Below are 22121 nucleotides of genomic sequence, written 5' to 3'. Positions count from 1 at the left end.
GAACGAGGAAAATCACATCAGGAAAATCTTCACAACCTCCCCATCCCTCCCTTCAAATGATCCAGTCCTTACTGTTTCTTGTCCAGAAGCTTTTCCAATGCATCCAACAGAAGTCCAAGACCTTCATGTCCAAAATTGTTAACCCAGCTGAAAAGAACCCCCCCGAAGAAAAAGACATTTAATTATTTATTAATCAAATGCAAAACTTGCAAAGCTGTTTCTCCATTACTGCTTGTGCATCCCTTCATAGGCTCCACTATTGGTCTCACTTCCCAAAAGACCTGATCAGCCACAAAGTCAAACAGTTCCAAAAAGTACAAACTGCTGAAAGCCACAGAGAAAGGTGAGGAGATATTGCAGACAGCTGCAAACATTTCACTTGTCCTTACCCAGGATGCTGAGAACACTGCTCTCCTGTCAACAAGCATTAGCATAATTACTCTGGTTTCAGAAAAACCCCAAAGCCCACAACTCTCCTGCTTAGCAAAAACAGCATGATGAAAACTACTGCAGAAATTGCTCTGCTTACCTGACTGGGTTGCTGGTTAGAGACACTCTCAAAGACTCCAGGCAATTAAGAAGTTTTTCATCTGAAATTCCAGATCTCAGTTCATGGATGTATTCTTGTGAGGACAGGGTACATTCGTGCTTGCTGTTTTTCAGTCCACCCTATCACAGAAGGCAGAATGCTGCTGAGTGTTTTAGTGACCAGTGTTTAAATGGTAAAACAGAAGACTAATGTTTCCATGTGAATTTTCACATCACCATACAAGTACTGAAGACCATCTGACTTGACTTGGATTTGTCATCCCTGTTTAATACTTTTGGTTTTACATGACAAGGACAGCTATGCTTTCTGGAATCTTTTCCACTTCTTTGAGTAAAAGTGCATGTAGTACCAATTGAACATACAAACTAATTCCATCATTCAGCTGTATTAACATATTTAATGAGAGTGTATTAAACATCTACTTCACAACACTGTATTGAAAACAATCATAAAGAGCCACACAGAAAAAGCCCAATTCATGCACATTCATGAGCCAATTTTTTGCTGTACCACAGTCCATGTTTGGTACCTAACAGAGATCTCTGGAAGATCTTGTTTGCAGCAAAAAATCATACAGGAGATTTGACAAAGAATTCTCTCCTGCTGAAGTGCCACTACAGAAGAATAACTACTCACACAATATTTCACTATTAAAATACCTGAATATCAGTTTTTAGAGCTAGAGTGTTCAACCCCATGAACAAGACAAAACATTTTTCCAAAAGGTGCAACTAATCTTTTGTACAGCTCTGACAAGCTGCAGTAGGCTTATCTCAGAAGAGTGGTTTTGATGCATTTGCAGCTCTTAAAGCTCCTTAGCTCTGAAGGGTCTGTTGAAGAGAACCTGATTAAGATGTCATGAGTGTTAAGGCAACATCAAGTGCCTGTCCTAGAAGAGGATTTATATGCATTTGCTTTTAATTGCATCACTTCCACTACAAATATTCAAATTGTCTCTCTTTTTCAGTTTTTTACAAGTTTACAATCTTTACAAAGCTCCACTTCTTATGAAGTTTCTGGTATGCTCTCTTCAAATTCTTACCATTGAGTTTCCAAAAATGCACTAAGTATGGCTGATGACAAAACGACTTGGCTAAATTTAAGTGAATGACTTTCACCTAGCCAGATTCAAGGCACAAAACAGAAGGGAGCTCACAATACACGTTCAGATTCAGAACAAAACCAGGCCAGACTGTGACTGCAGTGAGACAACAGGGTCCTCTGCACTGTGTCAGCTTTGAGTCTGTTCCTCGTGCAAAGCGCCTTCAGCTGGGCATCACAGGCCAGGTACACACCCAAGGAGCCAGGCAAAGATGAGGGAGGATACAAAGGGACTAGAATCAGTCACCACCAACATCCTGAACAAAGAGATGCTCTTCCACCAGAAGAAAAAGGGATAATTGGGTGGGGTTTGTCTTTGCAAGAGTAGGAGCTGATTGTAAATCAGGTTAATATATCAAAAATAATCAAAACTCAGAAAAAATCATCACTCTGAAGGACCATAAGGTAAAGAACTAGGAAAAAGGAACAGCTTTATCCCACCCCTTGGACAGATGGGAATCAGAGAAGATTTTGTGCGTAACTAATACACATCATCTACACAATACAGATCTAATTGGGCACAAATTTTGTCTTTTCAGCCATTCCCAAGTGGCAAGAGAACAGAAATGCTGCTGAGAGCCACAAAAGGCACAGAGATGAGACAATGGCAACTTCAATCAATGCCATTGCCTGTCAATTAGACCCTGAAAAGCACTCTAGAATGCAAGACAGTGGATTTTCCCAAGGGATGAGTTTGTCCTCCCACTGCAGTCTGCTGCAAGCTCCAAAGGACACTCCAGTTCAGACTGGGCCAACCTGAAGTCTTTGCTATTCTTTGTTCCATATTTAAACCAAGGCGGGATCTTGCTGCCTCCTCCTTCTGTGCCATCCAAGCCATTAGTGAAGCACCTCTGCTCTGCCTAGACCCTTGTTTTCAGAAGACCCATGACTCCCTCAAAAACAGGTCAGTAGCTCAAAGAGCTGGCAGCGTGCTCTGCTAAGACTCCTTGCCATGGCTCGCAGGACAGGCACATTTCTTCACTGAATCTTGAAGAAAGCACAGCAAGAACTGCACAGCAATAAGGAACCAACTCCTCTTCCTTATTTTCCACCCTCTTCACAATGGATGGTCATTGAAGACAGCTCATAAAAATCCATCCTTGAAATATTTCAGACAATTTTCATCCTACCAGGATTGCTTTCTGTTATTCCCTGCAATCTGTGTCTCAGTCTCAATCCACGCTTACCTCCAGCCATGCTAACTCCACTGCTGAACCAGCTGCTACTTCTTTTATTTCCCTCAAAGAGAGTTTGATTGGAATACTATTTTTAAGTATTGTTATGTCTTTAGATGGATCAGATTTTTATTTTTTTTTTGTAAAAAATTGCTCATTTACTTGAAGGTGTAAGGTCTCAATGAAAAATGTTTTCTGGAGAACACCTAGTCAAGATGAAAGCAAAAGTCAAGTAGAAAGAAACTGAAGAGGACTGGGTTCCACATCAGAATGTTCAGAGATTAAACCAATGCTTAAGAATGAAAATACTTCATGACTGGGCACCTTCACAGAGTTACAATTAAGGCAGAGAATGATTCATTAATGCCAACCCAAATGAGGCTGCACCCCACAGCAGACCCAATGCTGAGGATCCCACAGAAAATTCATATCAGTTCAAGTTCCCAAGTTCCCATGAACAGGGAACCTCTTCTCTGCAATCTCTACAGCCCAACAGCAGCACAAGGAATATCCCAAAACTCCTCTGCTCCCTGATCAGCGTGAATCTGTGAATCTCCAAGGAAATAGCCCCACGTGCTGGCAGAAGGAAACAGTTCCTAAAGGAGGAATCCTGGGAGAAGCACATGGAGGTGCAAGCTCTCATGAAGCAATAATATGCAGAAGCCAGACTCCAGGCACAGCACCTTGCATTTTAGGATTTAGCAAGTTATTTGCACAAAAACATGCTTTTAATGCAGAGCAGTTCTTGCTCTCTATCACACCCTGAACTCCGAGGCATGGGGAAGAAAACATCTTAGAATTTCTCCCCTACCCATTGTGGGAATATCAGCTTCCTTTCTAAAATAACCTCTTCACAAAGCAGCTGCTCAGGCTGATTCACACTATAAGGAAATTACACAGCAGCAGGGATTATTTGAAACTGGTTTTAACACACTGAACTGGAAAATTCATAATCTATCCCCTTCAAATATATAAGCATAATGAAGGTATTTTCCTCAATCAGGGGAAGAACCAATAATGTGTACAGAACTAAAAAGATACTGGTGAACATAAAAGTCTCTTTAAAGGCCACTCTCAATAAAACAAAGCCAAGAGAAAAATACAAGAATAGTGTAGGATAGAAACCTAACTACATCTGAGGCAATGATTAGACAGTTTTAAGTCATAGATTGTTTTGTATTATTTTTACTACATGACTTAATTACTGAATATGACCTAAGTAGAAAGACTTGCTGTACCTGAAAAGCCTGTTTTGGCTGCAATCAAAAATAAAGTCTATCCATAATTTAAAAGAACATCTTTGCTTTTAACAACTATTTTAAATCCATATGTAATTATTCCCACAAAAAATCCTTTTGTCCCAGGATACAAAAACTTGCTGAACTCACATCAACAAATTAAATCTCAAATATTTGTTTATAATATTAGAATTCAATGAAGACAACATAAAATGTAGATGAGTCCTTAATAAGAGAGAAGTTATGCTCTCAGAGATCTCATCAAATTTATTGACCTCCTGAATCCTCTAACTAAATCTCATTCTCACATTGATCTGCTGAAGCTGGCATTTCCAAGACAAACTATGAAAAACAACAATTAGGACATAAAAATCCACATCTAAATAGAATGAACTAAGCCAAATATTCTCAATTTAAAATTTCAAGTGCCTGCCTTCAATAAGACAAGCTTAAACTATATTTGTTGCTCACAACGAAGAGATGAGCTGAGTGAGTTTGAACTATTTGGAAACAGACTCCTGAAAACTTGAAGTAAAAAGCGTAAGCAATGATCTCACCCTGGTTGGATAAAACATGATTGAGGCGGTTGACAATTATTCTGTTAAAACAAAGATTCAGTTGCATCCACTGAACTTTTAAAACCCAGATAAAAGTCCAAAATATTCCAGCCTAATCTCTAAAAAGGGAAGTTCATAAGAGAAAACAAAACTCTCATGTTCGTACTCACCGGAACTTTACTTCCGACTATCTGCATGCAGTGGCCAGCCAAGAGAGGTTATTGTGTAAAAAAGATAATAATAATAATACATAAATAAACAGCACAGTACTTAGTAGGATGTAGTTGCACACACATTTTTTCAGTGTTTAATCATTAGTAGTAGTTACATTCTTTTATTACTTGGTCAACCTGTTTAGGGGTTAGAGCTTCTCAACAGGCAAACAGCAGCTCTATGGCAGGAGCAACATTTTCAAGTTCTTATGTTCTGCTGATGAATCACCAGTATTTGATACATTCACCAACAAATAACTAAACACCTGTCTTGACAGCTACATCTTGAAAGATTAAATATGCCATTTTTTAAAATTATCAGGTCAGATACTTTATATATGACACTGAGAACACACTAATGGCACACTGACTTCCTTGTATGTATAACAACTGCTTTTATTATGGAGCTTTTGATCTGTTTAGATGACGTCACCACTGAATTTAATTAAGCTTTCGTAATCAAAAACATAGCCTACAGTCATAACTCCAACTTGCACTTGAGGAAATCTCACATGACATTTTTATTCAACTGCTCGGTATGGATGCTTTTAATTACATGGATAATTAAACAGTGATTTTCAGAATGCCATCTTCTCTTTACCATGGAACAGTATCTCTCTATATTCATGAGCAAAAAGTTGACTTTCCCCAGAGAAAGCTGCAGGCAGGCAGCACATCTGTGCCCTGTTCTGTCACCCTGCTCTAACGCCCCCATTCCTGGGAACACCAGGTCAACACACATCTGCTGCAAGAGTGCAGCCTCTCCCACGCCGCTCACCTGCTGAACCTGACAGCAGCCAGTTCACTGAACATCCACTTTTAGCTGGCCACCAGCTGCCTTGGTTCTGTCATCTGAATCTCTATCTGTTCAGCCTCTACCTGCTTCAATTTCTACTCTTATCTCTTCTGTTATTCCTTTAGGAACTCTTTTGGAAACAAAGGTCCCTGCAAGTCCTTCACAATCAACACTTCTCTTCCTGAAGAAGTTTCCTCTAGAAGCACAAGAAGGGATTGCCATCACCAGACAATCTCTTCTCCTAATTCATCTTCTCCTCTCACCAATGTTCAACTATTCAGTACAGCACAAAATGTCACCAGGTTCAGCTCTGTAACAGAATTCCAACCCTTCACCAGTTCTCAAGCACAATTTCATGGTCAACAATCTTTCTCTTCAACTGAGAGAAGGAATAAGCAGCACAGAAAATCACTTCCCATGAAAGCATCCAGCTCATCAGCTTCTACAAGTCCTCCAGCCCCAAGGAAAACTTTCCTCACCCAGTGAAACCCAAAGTTCCTTTCTCAGATGTCTGAAGATGAGTTTTTTCAGAAAAGCATGGTCAACATGCTGCAGACAGCACACAGGCAGAGAAAACGAAGCACCAAATTTAAAATAATTTGGTTAGGACAACAGCAAATGAGAGTGGTATTTTCACATGAAGGGAGGGAGCTCAAAAGCCTAATTCAAACAAACATGAAATGAACTGCAAGAAAAGTACATCAAGTGTTAAATGTGTTTTGTGAGCTCTAAGCAGAAGGTCCAAGTATTTTCAGTGTAAAAAAAGGAAGACAGATAATTATCTGTGACAAAAGAAAAAGGTAGAAAATTTAAAGACAGATCATTTTGAATGCAACCAGCATTTTCATGGAAGACAATCCTGAAGAAAAGGAAGTTTGACAATTCATAATGCAGTAAAGATTGATTAGGGCTTGAATTCATCAAGCAGAATAGTAGTTGCAGTAAACAGAAGATGAAATTACAAGTGAAAATGAGGTTTGTCGCCACTGTAAGATCCCAATCAGCATTTTAAAATTAAGCTCTGTGTTTTTTGTTCTTTTTTTAAATCAAGTTGCAAGCCATTTAGAAGTTAAACCAGCGTTACACACTACAGAAAGGTAATGCATATTTCTGAAAGATTCCATTCAAATGCTGTGATTCAATTGCAAGGAGGACGTATTGAAGCACACAGACTTCGATATGAGCTGGTTTTCCTCTAGGAAAAACACTTGGCAATGTGTAAAACATCCACACTGGTGCTGACTTAAGACCAAGTGCACATTCATGTACCAGGACCTTTTAGGATGACTTGGTTTTAAATTGTTAGCACGTGTGGACAATTATATTCCCAGTTCTGTTAAACTTCCCATGCTGCAGCACACATGGGGAGCAATGCAGTACATGAAAACTTCAGCAGTGAGCCATGCAATGGTAGCCATGCTTTCCTTACTCAGCTGCACAGTTCTGGGGCTTGAGGCAGCTACACTTCCACCACAGTGTACATGAGACATCACCATTGTTCGACTACTCTTTGGGAAAAAAATGCAAATACTTCTGTTTCTACTTCCAATTTTTACTGCTTCAATAAAGCATTTTTGCAGACTACGAAAAAAAATCCAGATTTAATACTGATCATCAAGTGAAGATAAAAACCTTACAAAGCATAAATTAACAGTTCCCAAAGACAGTCTAGTTCATAGTTCATAACATTCACTGCATAAGCTTGAATAATTCTCCAGTAATTTGTACATTTAGTTAGACCATGCTTAAAGCACTGGATTCCTTCCAGCACATACTCAAGGACTATGGATTTTGTTTAAGATGAACTCATGCAGGAACAACACTCCTCTCAGAACTTAAATCACCATTTCCATTACCATTTCATCACCATTATTACACAAGCTTCTCCTCACTGAAGTTTATAATGTTTCATGCAAGGCATTTGCATAATAATTGCATGTCACTGTCGTCTTAATTTTTGACATTTAACTCTGCAGAGGTGATTTTCAAGGTTAACAAGGGACAAGTCAACTGTACTGCTTGCAGTCCATGCTTAAAGATTCCTTAGGCAGACACCAATGTAATCTCTCCTTATTTCTAGATTTGCCATAGTCAACTTCTAACACACAAAGCATTGCTGGGGTATTTTATAGCTAATTAGTACAAGTAGTTCAACTGCAGAAAATAAACTGCAGCCCTTCACTACTGGAAACTGTATTCCTCCTCCCCAAAAAGGTTGGGGTATCCAGTCATTTCCTTGCACTTCTTGCACCACAAAGACGACAGACTTCAAAAATTCTGCATGAAGGGTTAATCAGTCAATTAAATTCCAGAGAATAATCAACATCAATGAAAAGTCAAAACATTTTTTCTATTCAAAACGTAATTTGAAACTGGTTTTAAAACCATCTTTTCACTAAAGGAGTCTAATACATACATCACTACTGAAACCACAAAGTCAGAAACTTTGGGAACCAAAAAATTCTCAAGATAAATTGCACAGAAATATGCTCAGGTTCCCTCCATGACTCTACTTCATTGGATTTGCAACTCCTGATAGCTTCCAAGAAGCAATCAATTTTTACATTGCCCAGCAAGGGGAATGCAAACTAACTGCTCAGATGCAGCTGCGAGCATTTAGAAGTGTGTTACTAAGTACACATTTATTTTTTCCTACCACTCTTAGATAAATCCAGACAAAAAACATCAAGTCTCAAGCTTGAGCAGCACGACTCAAAGCTAAGCTCCTTGCTCAGGTGTGCCCTGCAGAGGGGGGTACTTACAGATTTGGCAGTTGCAGAAATGTACTGCACAACCATCTCCCGCTTTGTGCTCAGGTCTTTGTCTCGTAGAGGGGCTTTTCGCTCCTCGTTCAGGTTCATGTCCTCCTGCAAACAAACAACCAGGAACACACCTCAGGATTCGTATCAGTCTTTGCTCTTTTTAAGCTACTTTTGTTAAACAGTTCATTTTCATTCCCAGTTTATCTCTGTGTGTTTGATCTTGCCCTATCTGATTTTCTCATTTAATTCTGTCACCTCAAGTGTTTGCTGTTTTTGAGACCTAGCCAAAATTTAAATTGCATCAAGGGTAGTTAACATTTGTGAAATTTGGCTCAAGAAGTAAAACTAGAGGACAAGCACAACAATTCTACATATCAAGTTGATACTTAAGTGTCAACTCTTGTGATCTTCCTGTGTTTTTAGTGAAATCTTAGCACAGTGGACACCATTCCTGCACTACCTAATCAGAAGGCTGTTATTACATGGATTATTACCTTGTGGAAGGTGTAGAGGTGAAACTGCTCCGACTGATGTATTTAAAACAAGCCTAAAAGTCAAAATGTTCTACCAGATTAAATCTATTAAGACACTTCTTTTAATTTAATAACTGATTAAGTACAATGCAATCATTACTACTCATGACTAGGCTTGCCATTAAAAGTGGAAACAGCTTCAGACTGGCACCTAAGAGCAGACAATGCTCCTGCAGTAACTCCTGGTGAACAGCCTTATCACAGAGTTCTTGGTCTCTGTGAGACAGATCTATTGTCTGCTTCAATTAACATTACTTGGAAAAATTAAGTACTAATCCCTTAAACAAGCAAATCAAGCAAGAGTTAATTAATCCAATCTCTCAAAAGACATTCACAGCTCCACTGAACAGACCAGAGCTACCCAGTGGAACAGGACAGCTCTCCCCCATACCCACACCTTACCATCATTTTTTCAAAGAGATCCATAACTTCTTTTTCTGACAGGTTCATGCAGCGCTCATCAACAAGTGCCTGGGCATGTGGGATCTCACTGATGGAAGGCTGGGAGTCAATAGGATGCTGAATGAGAGGTTTCTCTTTTTTCACGGCCGACTTTCTGAAGCTTGTGATTCTGTCACGCTGCAAAGACATTCAAAAATAAGCAGAAATAGAAATAGAGAAAAGCAGCCAATTACATGGCAGCAGTGCACATGGTTTTAGTTAATCCAAGCAGCAGTTAAACCGAACCATAAGTAAAAATAATATTCAGAGATTACTTTGCACAGAAAGACAATAACATACATTTAAGGTAAACTCATGACAGGTCACATGCAAAAGGGATTTAAATATTTCTCACTGATCCAAAATTGCACCAGCTAGGTTAAACTCTTAGCACTCCAAAATCTTCAGCTCATCTTCTCCCATGATTCTAATTATCCTGAGAGTGAATAAATATGGTACCACAAAGGTAATGTCCAATGCTCCTTCACTGAAGAGCTGTAAGTCTTTGGAGGACAACTGAAAAAGGCACCATTGGGAAGGAGGTACTCACAAGTTCATCAGGCTTATTAAAAAATCCTGCTAAAGTAAAATAAAGTTTGTAGAGGAATTAATGCTCCAAGCATAGTTCATAACTCCTTGAAGAGCTTTTGAGTAGGAACTGCTGGAATTAGTGCTGAGCTTTAGAAAGCCAGGTGATGGACTGATCACACAGAAGCAGCTCCCCATGGTTAAGCACACGGCCAGACGTGGTGGAAGCATCAGTCAGTGCCAGGGTGTTCTCTGGTTAGGGCTGACACCACTCCCCAGCTCCTGGGCTGCAAGCATGCTCAGTTACTGGGTTAATATTGGAAATAAGCAGCACCTTCCTTATAAGGCCATTTTTATTGTATTTTTAACATCAAACTCTTATTTTGGATAGAGTCCAAATTTCCTGACTGAGTAACTGTCCTTTTTTATATATGTACACATATATATGTTCATTTTGACATCATCATGTATGTAGCAATTTTCCTCAAAGGACTGTTTGCATCCACAAATACTCCTGTATTTGTTTCAGGCACTCAACAGCCTTATGAAGATGTGCTTTCACTTAACAGCAGCTTATGTAGGGTTACCAGGATCATTCAGAGCAGTTACTGTCATCTCCACCAAAACATGTAAACTGAAATGTATATTGGCTACCATTAAACCACCTCTCTGAGGTGTGAAATGTCTGATGGAGTACTTTGCAAAAATGTATTCACTTTAGATTAGTGAGTCCAGAGTGGAGGCGCTAGAGCAAGAGCTGTACAGTATGGAGAAGAAAGATTATTTTTCTGTTTTGTTTCTTTTTATTAATTTTTGTTGTTCATTGTTTTTGTTGTCAGAGTACCTTAAATTTCTGAAGAAAAGTGTCCCCAGATAAGCTGCATTCCCTTTGAATTTCTTTTTGAGGGTTTGTTTGTTTTTGTTTTTTTTTTTGAGGGAAGGGTGGAAGGAGGTGTTTCTTCTTCCTTAGATACTTTTAGATTTGTGGACAGAAGCACAATACCTACAAGGATACTGTTAAGGTCTTTGGCAAAGCAAGAATATTACTTTAATCCATTTTCCACCTAATTAGAATAGTTTAAACTACATTTTTGGAAACTAAAATTAGGGCAGAGCCTGGTGAAAAGGCCAAGGACACAACAATGCTTGAAAGGCAGTATCTAAATTTAGACAAATGCAGTTTTATGTTGACCATTCAACAGTCACAAAAAGTCATTTAAGATCCAATTTCACCACACTGTCATCTGTTTCAAGTAGAACTTATTAACAATAAATTTGTTCAATGAGATCACACTGGTGAGATCACTTGAAAGACACAAAGGAATCTTCTATGTGATTACCAGGCACCGTTTCCTCATTTCAGATGTGCAGACAATCATTAACTAAAGAACCAGTCTGCTTTATTTTATATATATATATATATATATTTAATACAAGGCTGTAATTTTAATGAAATCAATTTGGGTATAAGTTTCTGAAAAAATACTTTGGAGCCAGTTTGAAAGTATTCAGCTTTATCAAGTTAGTGCTAGGGAATACAAATTTTGGCATTCGGTACACAGTTATTACCCAAAATGGTTCCACTTGAACCATGTGGCAACCAGCTTTGAAAAACCACTACAGACCATTCCCTGGTAAAGAGAGGGTCAAGAGAAATAACACTTCAAGTGTTGAGTAACAGTTTCAACATAGCCACAGTATTACTAAAGTATTCAAAATGTACTTAAGGAAGTTTCTCCAAATTGAAATCATGGTTAATGTTCTTCAACTGAAGTCACAAATTAAGATCTTTAGGAACAGTCACTCAATTCTCTGGAATCCAATGTTTAATATCCTTATAAGAATGTTACTTTGTCCACAACATTGAGTAAAGTAGCATGCAGCGTGGAGTTACCATTGCAAATTAAGATGCTACAAAGACCTTACCACATCATCTGCCAAAGTTTTTATTTGAATATTCTATTAAAAAAAACAAAAAACAACACACACAAATCAAAGAAAAAAAAAGACAGCGTTACCTACTGCTTCAGAATAAAGAAGTCTACTTCATGTATTTGAACATTAAAAAGCATTTGAAATCTCACTAACTGTTCTAAAAAACTGCAGGTAAACGGACATGGAATCTCGCGCCTTTTCTGTGAAAAAGCAAGCTTGCATCCCACGGCACCTTATCCCGAGTGCACAGCTGGACCTGAATCCTGCAGCGCTGCAGCCCCAAGCAGCAGCCAGGCTGCTCTGAAGGGTTTCCAAAGCAAACACGGACTCCTGGACCCCGAGTGCGTCAGCAGGGCCACGGGGCTCTGAGCTCAGAGCTGGGCACTGCCCTGCGCCGCACTTCTGCAGCCTTCTGCCAGCTGGACACGGAGCGGGTCGGTCTGGAGATGCACCGGCTCAAGTCCTTGAACTCATCGTGCACAAACCACTCTCCCTCCCTTTTGCCTCGTCACTTCTTCCTAGGCAGGAAAATCCTGCTGGCAGCAATCACCAACATTACATTTTTATTCATGGCCCAAAAAGCCGCTCCTATCGCGCACCAGTATCAACCGTCATTCTCAAGGAAGCATTTAGCTTGTGACCTTTGCTCAGTTGACACAAAGCTGTCACGAATAGGAGTCAAGGTCCAGAACTCAAGGGGGACCGAATGTGAGAAGCATTCAGAAGTACGTGGGACAGCGGAGAGGACTGAGCCCGGCTCACACGTCAGTCCCACACGGCCGCTCGCTCCTTCCCTCCCCGCAGGATCATGCGGCCAATCAGAAGTATGAGAGCAAGAAAAACTTGATGGTTGAAATATTAAGACAGTGTAATAACTGCTGGGAGAAAAGAAAATAAACACATAAAAAAGCCATCACTTGGCACCAGCAGGCCAATGCCTACTCAGATTCTGAGCACCTGATGATTTGGGAAAATCTCCTCCCCACCCCGCAGCCCTGCCTTGATTGCACGGTGTGACATGATAGATTTTGGAACACCTTTGGTCACTGTGGATGAGCTGTCCTGGCTGTGCCCCCATCTCCAGACCACCCACCTTGCTCCTGGTTGGAGCTCACAAGAAGCAGAAATCCTGGAGACTGGGAAGGGCTGCTCAGCCAAAGCTGAGGCACTGGGGCTCTTTCTGTCAGTGCTGTTTTGGTCACAAATCTAGCACACTGCACCAGATGGGCTGTTCTGAACAAACTCCACCTGAGGAAACCTGCACAGACCCTGCACATCCAGATGTTGACATCAACCTTTCATCTTCCAAACCATCACATATCAAGGCCCTTCCTTACACCTCTCCTGTATTCTCCTCACCTAGACTTCGAATGGAATTCATCATCTTGAAAACAAAACTAAGATGTCCACTTACCATTCCAGTAAATTAACATTTTAATTAAGACTACAGACAAAAACAAATTGAATCCTAGCCCTGTTTTTAACCCAGAGACAGCCAGGCAAGCAAGAAGTTCTGAAACTCCATATTAATTTTAGGAGCTACTTGTATGAGATTTTTTTTTCCCCCCCTTCTCATTTAAGTACTGTCAATCTCTGCCAGAAGCTGGAACAGGATCATCTCCCCCATCTCTACACTTATATTGCATTTGTCACTTCGACCCGTCTGGGCAAAATACAGAATACTAAAACAAGGTAGCACACTGCATTTTTTCAGACTCTGCAAGCACTCTTCCCAGACATCCTTCTGGTGCACAAGCTCCGCTGCTGCCAGCAGCCACTTGAGATAAGCAGCACGTTTAACAGGTAGGAGAGAGTCTGCAAGTAGCTGGAGGCAGTTCTGTACCTGCAGATCCTCACACAATTCTGACAATCTCTTGTACTAACAAAGAAACTGCACTTCCAGGCTGATTTGAGAACATAACCCAAAAGTAGTTTACCTCTCTGGAAGGAAATGTAAGATATTGCAGATTCTGCAGTCCTCTAGCATTATTCTTTCAGCCATCTATGAGACAGCCAGAGCAACACAAGACAGAAAAATCTATACCTTTTCCTAGCTTGTTAAAGACACTGAGCTCCCTGTTTGCAGGAGCAGCCCAAGGGAAAAGGCTTCACAAAAATCTGAGGAAGCATTTGCAGATAAGAGATATCAAATTAACATTTATAAGCATAAATACATACACAGCTTAAGACAGCTGCAGATCATCTCTCTCCTAGCTATAACATCAACACAAACCACAGAACTTCTTCAGCTACTATACCAAAGAACTGTTTCCTACTGACTGACTCAGTTCTTTACAAAGACGATTTAAGTGATAGAGCTTCTTTCTTCCCTTCAAAAACAGCCTTTGCAGTCTACCAAAAGTCAATATTTTCTATTCCCTCTTCCCAGTTTTAGTTTACTCTGTGTATCTGGCTACTTTCATAAATACAGATCATGACAGTAAAGCACACAAAAATCACAGCATATACTAATGCAACTGCACCAGACAATTATTTTATCTCAAAAGGTCTCTGGCAAGTTAATACTCAGAGTAATTGAAATCTTGCACATGAAAACAGTAGAAAGATATTCATAGATCACTACATTTCTTGATGCAGAAATTACTGCCTCCTCATGCAAACAATGCAGGCTACAGCAGCAACAATGTCACATTCACAGAATTAAATTACTTCTGGTGATTGCAATAACTTTTAATATAAAACTCCCCCCAAGTCTACTCTTTTTACACCTTTTTCTAACTTGTGTTGTAATAAAACTTTCCAAATCACTTAAACTGGCCACGAGAAGTCAACCGAGGTGCGTTTACATGGATTGATTATAATTACTACTTGGCCATGTTCTTAATTGTTATGCTCAGCAATCTCACTCCCACCACAAAAACCAAACCAGCAGCAACTCCCAGATCACCACACACAGAATGAACAATGATCAGCTGGGTAACTTCTGAACTGAACAGCAATTTTTACTCCACTGCCCAGGCAAATCGTGGTGTGGTGGGACACCCGTTTCAGCACACAGGCTGCAAGCTCAGGGAGCAGCTTCCACTAAAGCTCATTTTCTAGGGGTAATAATCAGAAGCTTAACCTTCTCTTCACTTTTATGTTTTTGGTTTTAATCTGAGTTGATATTCCTGTTTTCTAAAATTTACCTCGACTTCAACACCTGCAGAAGCCATGGTAAAGCTCCACTCAAGGACAAGAGCCTTTTAATTTGCTTACAAGCAGGAAAGGAAAAGACTTCCCAGATGAGCACCTGAACCAAGGGAGTTTAAAGGGACAAACCCCAAACTCATCAAGATCTGAAGTACAAAAAATCATCAGCATCTTGAATCTAGGTCTTAGTCACAAAATAGAATTCACTCCTACAACCTCTGTTCTTCACTTCAGAGAATGAATAATGTTCCCATTAGACAATTTAACCATCTGTTAACATATTCAGTTTTGCAATTAAATCTGAAAAGGCACCTAGGAAATGGTGAAAAGATACCCAAGTCACAAAAGCTGATGTGAAGAAACCAGGATTACGCACTTATTTAGGCCTTTCAAGATCTTTACCCATGATGAAGTATACTTGACATTTTGTGAATTATATTTTTACTAATTTTATTACTAATGTTTGCTTTAGCATAATATTTTTCACACTTCAAAGAACATTCACCATGCTTTCAGAAAAACCTTGAAATGACTGTTGTAATCCATCTGCTTTCTCAAAAACACTTGAATTGAGCAATACCAATAGTTTTGTTACAATTGTTGTACGTTTCCATTTGGTCTATATGACACCATATGGAAAAAATCTTGTTTGCCTTGCAGCTGCTTGCTTCACAAACTCCTTAAATATGCATTATTCAATTTTCAAATTAAGACTTAACCTAGAGCCTGAACATGGAGGGAGACACAGGATGCCAAAAAGCAGATGGAGAACTGTTGGCATCCCTGGGGCAGGGCTGTCCCAGTGCAGGATGGCACCACCACCAGAGGGAAGATGCCAACTTTGCCCCATTTCTCCACATTTTCCCCCAGGAGAATGACCATCCATGAATGAGCAAGGCTCCAGAAATGAATCTGACAGTTCCTCATGCTACATAAAGCCCCAGGGTTACCCAGGCTGGTAAATCATTAACAGCAGAGGGCACCCATTCTTTAATCGCCTGCTGGGAGATGCCCCAGCACTGCTCCCAAACAGAAGGGAACACATGCCAGAGGCAAGGGAATCACATCAGATACTCCCCTCATAAATGCCAGGGGCCAGGGTTTCACAAAAGAGCAAATTCATTCAGAAACTGATAAAACCAAACCACTGTAAACAAAAACTCAATTCCATCAGCTTTGTAACTGAAAATACAAAGGGAGTTGAGGAAGATGTCTGAACTTTATATATATTTATATATCCATGTATATATGTATATAAATATGCAATTTGAAGCTCAAGCTGCCATCCCTGTTTTGAAAAGTTTGTTTCTGACAATGGTTTCTTGGTGCTCACTGATAAGTAAGCTTTAAAAGACAGAAGCGAATGAAAAGCTTTTTCCAAAAGCTGCAGTTCCATGTCAGTCTAAGCCAAGAGAGGTGGTGAGCCCTGGGTGTGAGACACTGGGCAAGGGTGGCAGCAGGACAGTCAGATCAGGTTAGACAACTGCACAAACACCCGCCAGTGCAGAGGCAAATTAAGGAAGTTCTGGCACTTTGCAGAGCCACAGCTAAAATGCAAACATTTCCACACCAACCATAAGAGATGAGCTGCTGCTACCCCAGCAGCCCAGGAGCAGCAGGGCTCAGAGCCCTGATACACAACTGCAGAGCTCTCCATGCAGCCTTGCTGCAGCCAGGACCTGGCTCCTGTTCTGATAGCTGGGCATCCTGCAAGACAGGTTTTGCTTTGAGCACCTTGAGAAAGTGCCTTGTGACAGTGCAGCATGCTTTTCATTAGAGACAGCATGATTGTTAGTACAGAACACAGTCTGTCCTCAAAATGCTCTACAGCCTTTACATTCCTCAGTTCAAACTACCAACAGTTTGCTGTTGAAACGTCTGCAAATTAGACTTTGGAAAGAGCCAAGTTGCTTTCCTGCAAAGCGTGCCTAGCAGAACCACACTCAGCACTGGATCTCTGCTGCTTGCTTTTCAAAAATGTGGTTGACTTGAGCTATGAATTTTTAGGGAACTTGGCTTTTGCTTTTTGGTATAATATTACTGTGAAGTGCTTTTGAAGTATTCTGGAACAGTTAAACTGGAAAAACTATGTCAAAACAACTCCTGACATAGTAAGTGCAGACTTTATGTCAATTTTATGCTTAGACACAAGCAGTGGGATTGAACTCTGTACTTCCATCACAGAGGCAGCACAGAGCAGTTTTGCTGGATAGCAACACTTGATGTGCACTGAATTGCTGCTCATCTTTTGCCCCTGCTCCTGGCGCTCCTGAGTGCAGGTGCTGAGCTTTTCATTCAGACACACTGGGGAGCTGCTGGCACTGAGTGAGAGCTGCTCTAAAGCTCAGAGTTGGGTCAATAAAGAGGAGTGAGAACAGGCTTCCCTTTATGCCTCACTCCCTCAAGAGACACCTTTTTCATCATGACAAGATTCACCTCTGCTCTGACTAAACTGCAATCTTAGTTTTTTTACCCTTTTAACCACAATCACATGCTTTGAACCTAGAATTAAACTTTTGTTGTAACCTAAGTATTTTCTCTTGAGAGGAGCAATTTGACTTGACATAGTTGGTTTGAAATTATCTTAAAAAATGCAGCAGAAATTTCTTCACCTCTAATACTTAGACACTTGGTTGTTTTCCATTTCTGCTTACTTGCTTCCTCTGTGATAGTGTATGCAAGGACAGCCCAATACTCCTGCACAGGGAGAGGCTCAGCTTCTGTAAACTTCTCTTGCTGTTCTATGCAGAGATAGATTTGCTAAGATCTCTCACTGCATGCTGGTGGTTGTGTAGAACATCTCTTGGTCTTGTGGGTACAGTAAACATTGAAATAAGTGCCAGACTCCATTTGGATTTTCTTACTAAACCATTTGAGAAGCTAAACTGGCAGAAAGCATATGTTGGGAGAGGACTGATACACTTAAAAATAAAGCAAGCATGGAGCTGCATTGGATACTGGGCAATTCCCAGAAAATGGAATATATTGCCTTTGATAGACTTTGAGAAAGTGAGAACATGTGTATCTGCTTTGTTTGGGTTGTTTTGTAAGCAGTAAGAAAATCCAACCAACCAAAACACAGCCTACAAACAAACTGGCAGCAGAAGGGATGCAGTGAGCCAAAGGAGCTGGAATTCCTTGTGAAGACATTCATTTTGTCTGTACTCAGCAGACTTGGAACATGGTCATAAGGAACATGTCAACAACTTCTCAGAATAATGTTGTCTGTCTTCCAAGACCTACTAGTAAAGAGCAAGTCCTCAATCAGAGCAGTATTTGATCCCTACATTACAGTCAGTTGATGGTAAAGTCACTTTTTTCACCCTTAATAATAACCAATGTGATACCAAAACTTGGAAAAATGAGCAGAGCTGCTGTCATAGCAGGGAACTCTGGCTTTTCCTCAAAGAGCTGAAATTGAAAGCTGAGTAATTTCCATAGGCATGGACCACAGTAACTCAACAGGCAAAATATCAGGTTTAACAATGCACAGCTGCTGTGGCACACATGAGGTCTTTCTGTTCTTCTCCTTGTTCTTTCCTGTTTATAGCAGCATCCTTAGAAGACTGTTTGTCCTTTGGGGAAGTGGGAACTGCAGCACCATGTGAACAGACAGGAATTACATTGTACTTAATGAGGAATCCCATGGTATCATTTGTCTTCAGTGCAGGTGAGAGTCCCTGTTAAGAACAACATGGGATTCAGGACAATTAGAGAAACTTGTCACATATTATGGAGAATCTATTGTTTTCTCCTAAAGATGATAACAAAACATGATGGTTTATCTTTAATATTAAAGTGTTAAATGTGCTTTAGCTACCCCAGAACACTCATGAATTTTATAAAGGTTTTTCACAAAACAATTATTTTGAAATATCAAATGTTAACTGAGGGGATTACTGCTTATCTTAGAAGTCACTCAGGAATTAGTCTGAATCACAGAACACTATAAACTAACCTTAAAGGATTTAGGAAGCCTGTCCTATCCACCCAAGCTTTGCCTGAAGTTCAAATATGAATGCATATTAAAAATGAAAGTTGACTTTCTGGTTTACACTGTACCAAAGTCTTCTGCTGTGCTCTTCATCTTTCTAGTCTGGGAGCATCTCCACCAAGCTACAATAAAGTGGAAGAGGAAAACAAAATTCACTGCTGTGAATTTGTTACTGTAAAATTTACTTCAGTGTGTACAATACCAGATAGCAAAGCTACTGTGTAGCTCACAGAGGGGCAGAGCCAGTCTGAAGGATCAAGTGTCAGCTCCGGAACTTGGCCCTCTGATGTGGGGTTACCCTCTGAACTCCAGGCTTTGTGCTCAAGCCTTTTGTTTGTCATTCACCCACTAAATGTGCCTGGCACAACAATGGTAACATACAGGGAATCAGTGTCTACTCTCAGCCTGATGCATTGCCTTCTTCCTCCTTTATGGAAATTCTTACCTGTTTTAATACAGCTGGGACACGCAACCACTTCAACTCTTAATAACTGTCAAGTTCTCATCTACTCATGTACTCACACAATTAGAAATGCAAACACCTAGCACAGCTCCATTATGAAACCAAAGTATTTCAGAAGTTACTCAAATTTCGTAGACTTAAAAATAATTCACAGCAAGAGAAAGAACATGAAGAACCAAAATGCAGCCAGGAAAGCACAAAACTTTATACTGCATAAGAATTAACAGCTTGTATTCTTGTATTAGGAGCTAGAATCTAATGAATCTCATGTTGTTTCTGACAAAGCTACACTCATTAAAAAACACTAAACCACAGGCATCCTTAAAGGTCATTATAACAACCACCATTAGCTCTTACCATATTAAGGAGTAACAAAGAGCAGAACTAACATTTTTCCTGACCAAAGTACTCATTTTGTCTTGTTCCACCATCCCTGAGAGCCCAAACTGAATTTATACAGAGCCACTTGTGAACACATAACCGTGACTAAAAGGTGTCCACAGGGACATTTAAGGTCTCAGGTTATTTCCTCTCATCTCCATGCCTACACACGTACGGTTTGTTTATGTGACTCCAGCCAGGACAAAGTTATTAATGTTTGACCACAAAGAGCCAGGCCTGTGTCCCTCAAACCAGCCTGCACCCACCAATCCTGCAATTCTCTCAGCCTCTGGAACCTGAAATTACAGCTGCTGCTCTCCTGGCTGTAGAGCAACAGTCCTGCAGCACCAGGGGTTGGGATTCTACAGCACTGTTCCTTAAATATTTTATTTTTTTATTTAGAAACTTCTTCTAAACTGCAAGGTAGCAGCATTCAAGTTCCTCAGTCCTCAAGAAAGTTCTTCTGTATTTATTCTCACTCAAAGGGACAAACTAAATATGTTAATGGGGTCTCATTATAAAAGGAAAAGTTCGTAATTCCACTAGGGCAACAGTAAGTATGTTAATAAATATTTACACACACACAAAAATCACTAAGGAATACAAGGGAGAACTTTTTCCAATGACATGGTTTTCCATCAGTCACTTTTACACTAACATTTTCCACCTTTGAAGCAAGTTTAAACTGTTATAAATTGAATTTCTTAGTAACACCATGCAAAGAACACATGCAGGCAGCAGACACAGACACCATAATCATTGCTTTCTCCAATGACTTTCTCTGGGGCTCACTCGAAGGAAGAGAACCTTTCAAGAAAGCCACAAGCACCACCTTGACAAGGCCCTTTTCTCACCCTCCCGAGTTTGCTGTTCACACAGGAGGAGCCTGTGTCCATTAGAAACTCTTCAGAACATTCTGCCTTACACAACACACAAGGTGTGGTGACATTACACTCTGCACTACACCTTCAGGCCAAATACCACCACACCCAGGTGAACCAAACACCTTCAGGAGCTGTAACAGACCATAAAACTCCCATGTGTTCCTTGTTCCAGAATTGAACTTGCAAGGTATTTCTCCATTTCTATAAACCAGAAGAGGCCATGATTGAGATGATGATTTAGATTTAATTGATTTAGATCATGATGTACATTACAAAATGATTTCATTGCCACAGCAGATCTTTCTCAGATCTGTGCTGCTATCACACCATGTCCAACTAAAGAGCTAGCAGGACAAGAGGGTTGGAAAGCAGACCCAATTCCATGGGACTGGTGGATGAACTTTAGACAAATCCTTTCAATAAGAGGATTTATAATGTGCCATAACTGCAGTCTTCTTAGTTCTAGCAAATAACCAAAGAAGAGCAAGTAGTGAAGGAATGGTTCTGACAGGTTCATTTTCATGATTTTGTTTGTCCCACTGCCACACAAAACTGATGTCAGCAGCACACCAAGGGGAGCACTGAGAGTGCTGAAACTCACACCACTCCCTAAAAAGCCCATTCTTTAACTGGCACCCCTTTCCATACAATTAATTGTTACCAGGTATAATATCTGCCTTGCAGGCTGTGTTAGTGCTACTTTTGTCACACAACATCCCACCTATGCACTTGTTAGGAAGCTGCAGATGCAAGTGGGGATCCTTGAGGTGCTCACTCCACCACTACTGTAGCAAAAAGCCACTTCATTCACAAGACTTGAAGATCATTTTGATACACAACCAATACACAAGTTTAAGACTAGTTAGCTTTGTCTTCCTGGAACTTTATCAATTGCTACACAAATACTAAAGAAGATTTTTACAACTGTTAATCTTTCAAAATTATCTGCTCTATCACCATAGCCAATTTTAAGAAAAAAAAAACCCCTTATTCCTTCTAAAGAAAGTTACTGCATAATTTAAAAAAAATAAATGTAAGGAGCGATGATGTACCACTTGCCAGCAACTGTGCAAAACCATTCATTTTAGTAATTTCCTAACTTCTTGTGCTTTGAGGTTGAACAAGTAAACTGATGAAGAACAAACTGAAATCGATAGTTGCTCCAGCAGCAGCTGACATTGCTTGTTGCACTCTGAATTTGGACAGGGATGAAAAGAATCACAGGGGTGTTGTTAGCCATCACTGGTTTAGTGTGTACTGCTAGAGAACTGCAAGTGATGCAGAAAATACAAAGTCATCTTGTAACCCACTCCACGCTTTTAGGCAGATTTTTCTTTCTGCCAGGTCACCAGCAATCCCAGTGTCACTGGCCAGCTTTACAGGCTCCCTGTCACACCAGAACAAAGTTCATCCCTGAA

The 22121-nt window shown here is 40.2% G+C and overlaps 1 protein-coding gene across 5 annotated transcripts in view; it reads right to left on the bottom strand.

The window, feature by feature from the left end:
* The window catches only part of DIAPH2 (diaphanous related formin 2), a 170678-nt gene that overhangs the window by 143253 nt on the left and 5304 nt on the right, over positions 1-22121 (bottom strand). For 3 of the 5 annotated variants that reach the window (XR_009933664.1, XM_062503107.1, XM_062503110.1), the window contains exons 2-6: positions 9327-9503; positions 8392-8496; positions 4792-4812; positions 530-669; positions 73-147 (exon numbers count right to left, since the gene is read on the bottom strand). Coding sequence is in view for 4 of the 5 variants with exons in the window: in XM_062503107.1 (XP_062359091.1) it covers positions 73-147; positions 530-669; positions 4792-4812; positions 8392-8496; positions 9327-9503 (518 nt within the window). In the remaining variant the exon portion in view is untranslated. Of the gene's footprint in view, positions 1-72; positions 148-529; positions 670-4791; positions 4813-8391; positions 8497-9326; positions 9504-11819; positions 11853-22121 lie in introns of all 5 variants that reach the window. The other 2 variants (XM_062503109.1, XM_062503108.1) reach the window with 2 other exon arrangements.

The sequence above is a fragment of the Cinclus cinclus genome, chromosome 15, assembly GCF_963662255.1.
Source record: "Cinclus cinclus chromosome 15, bCinCin1.1, whole genome shotgun sequence".
Classification (NCBI taxonomy): domain Eukaryota; kingdom Metazoa; phylum Chordata; class Aves; order Passeriformes; family Cinclidae; genus Cinclus; species Cinclus cinclus.
Note: the sequence above shows the minus strand (reverse complement) of the source record. Positions and strands in the feature narration are given on the sequence as shown.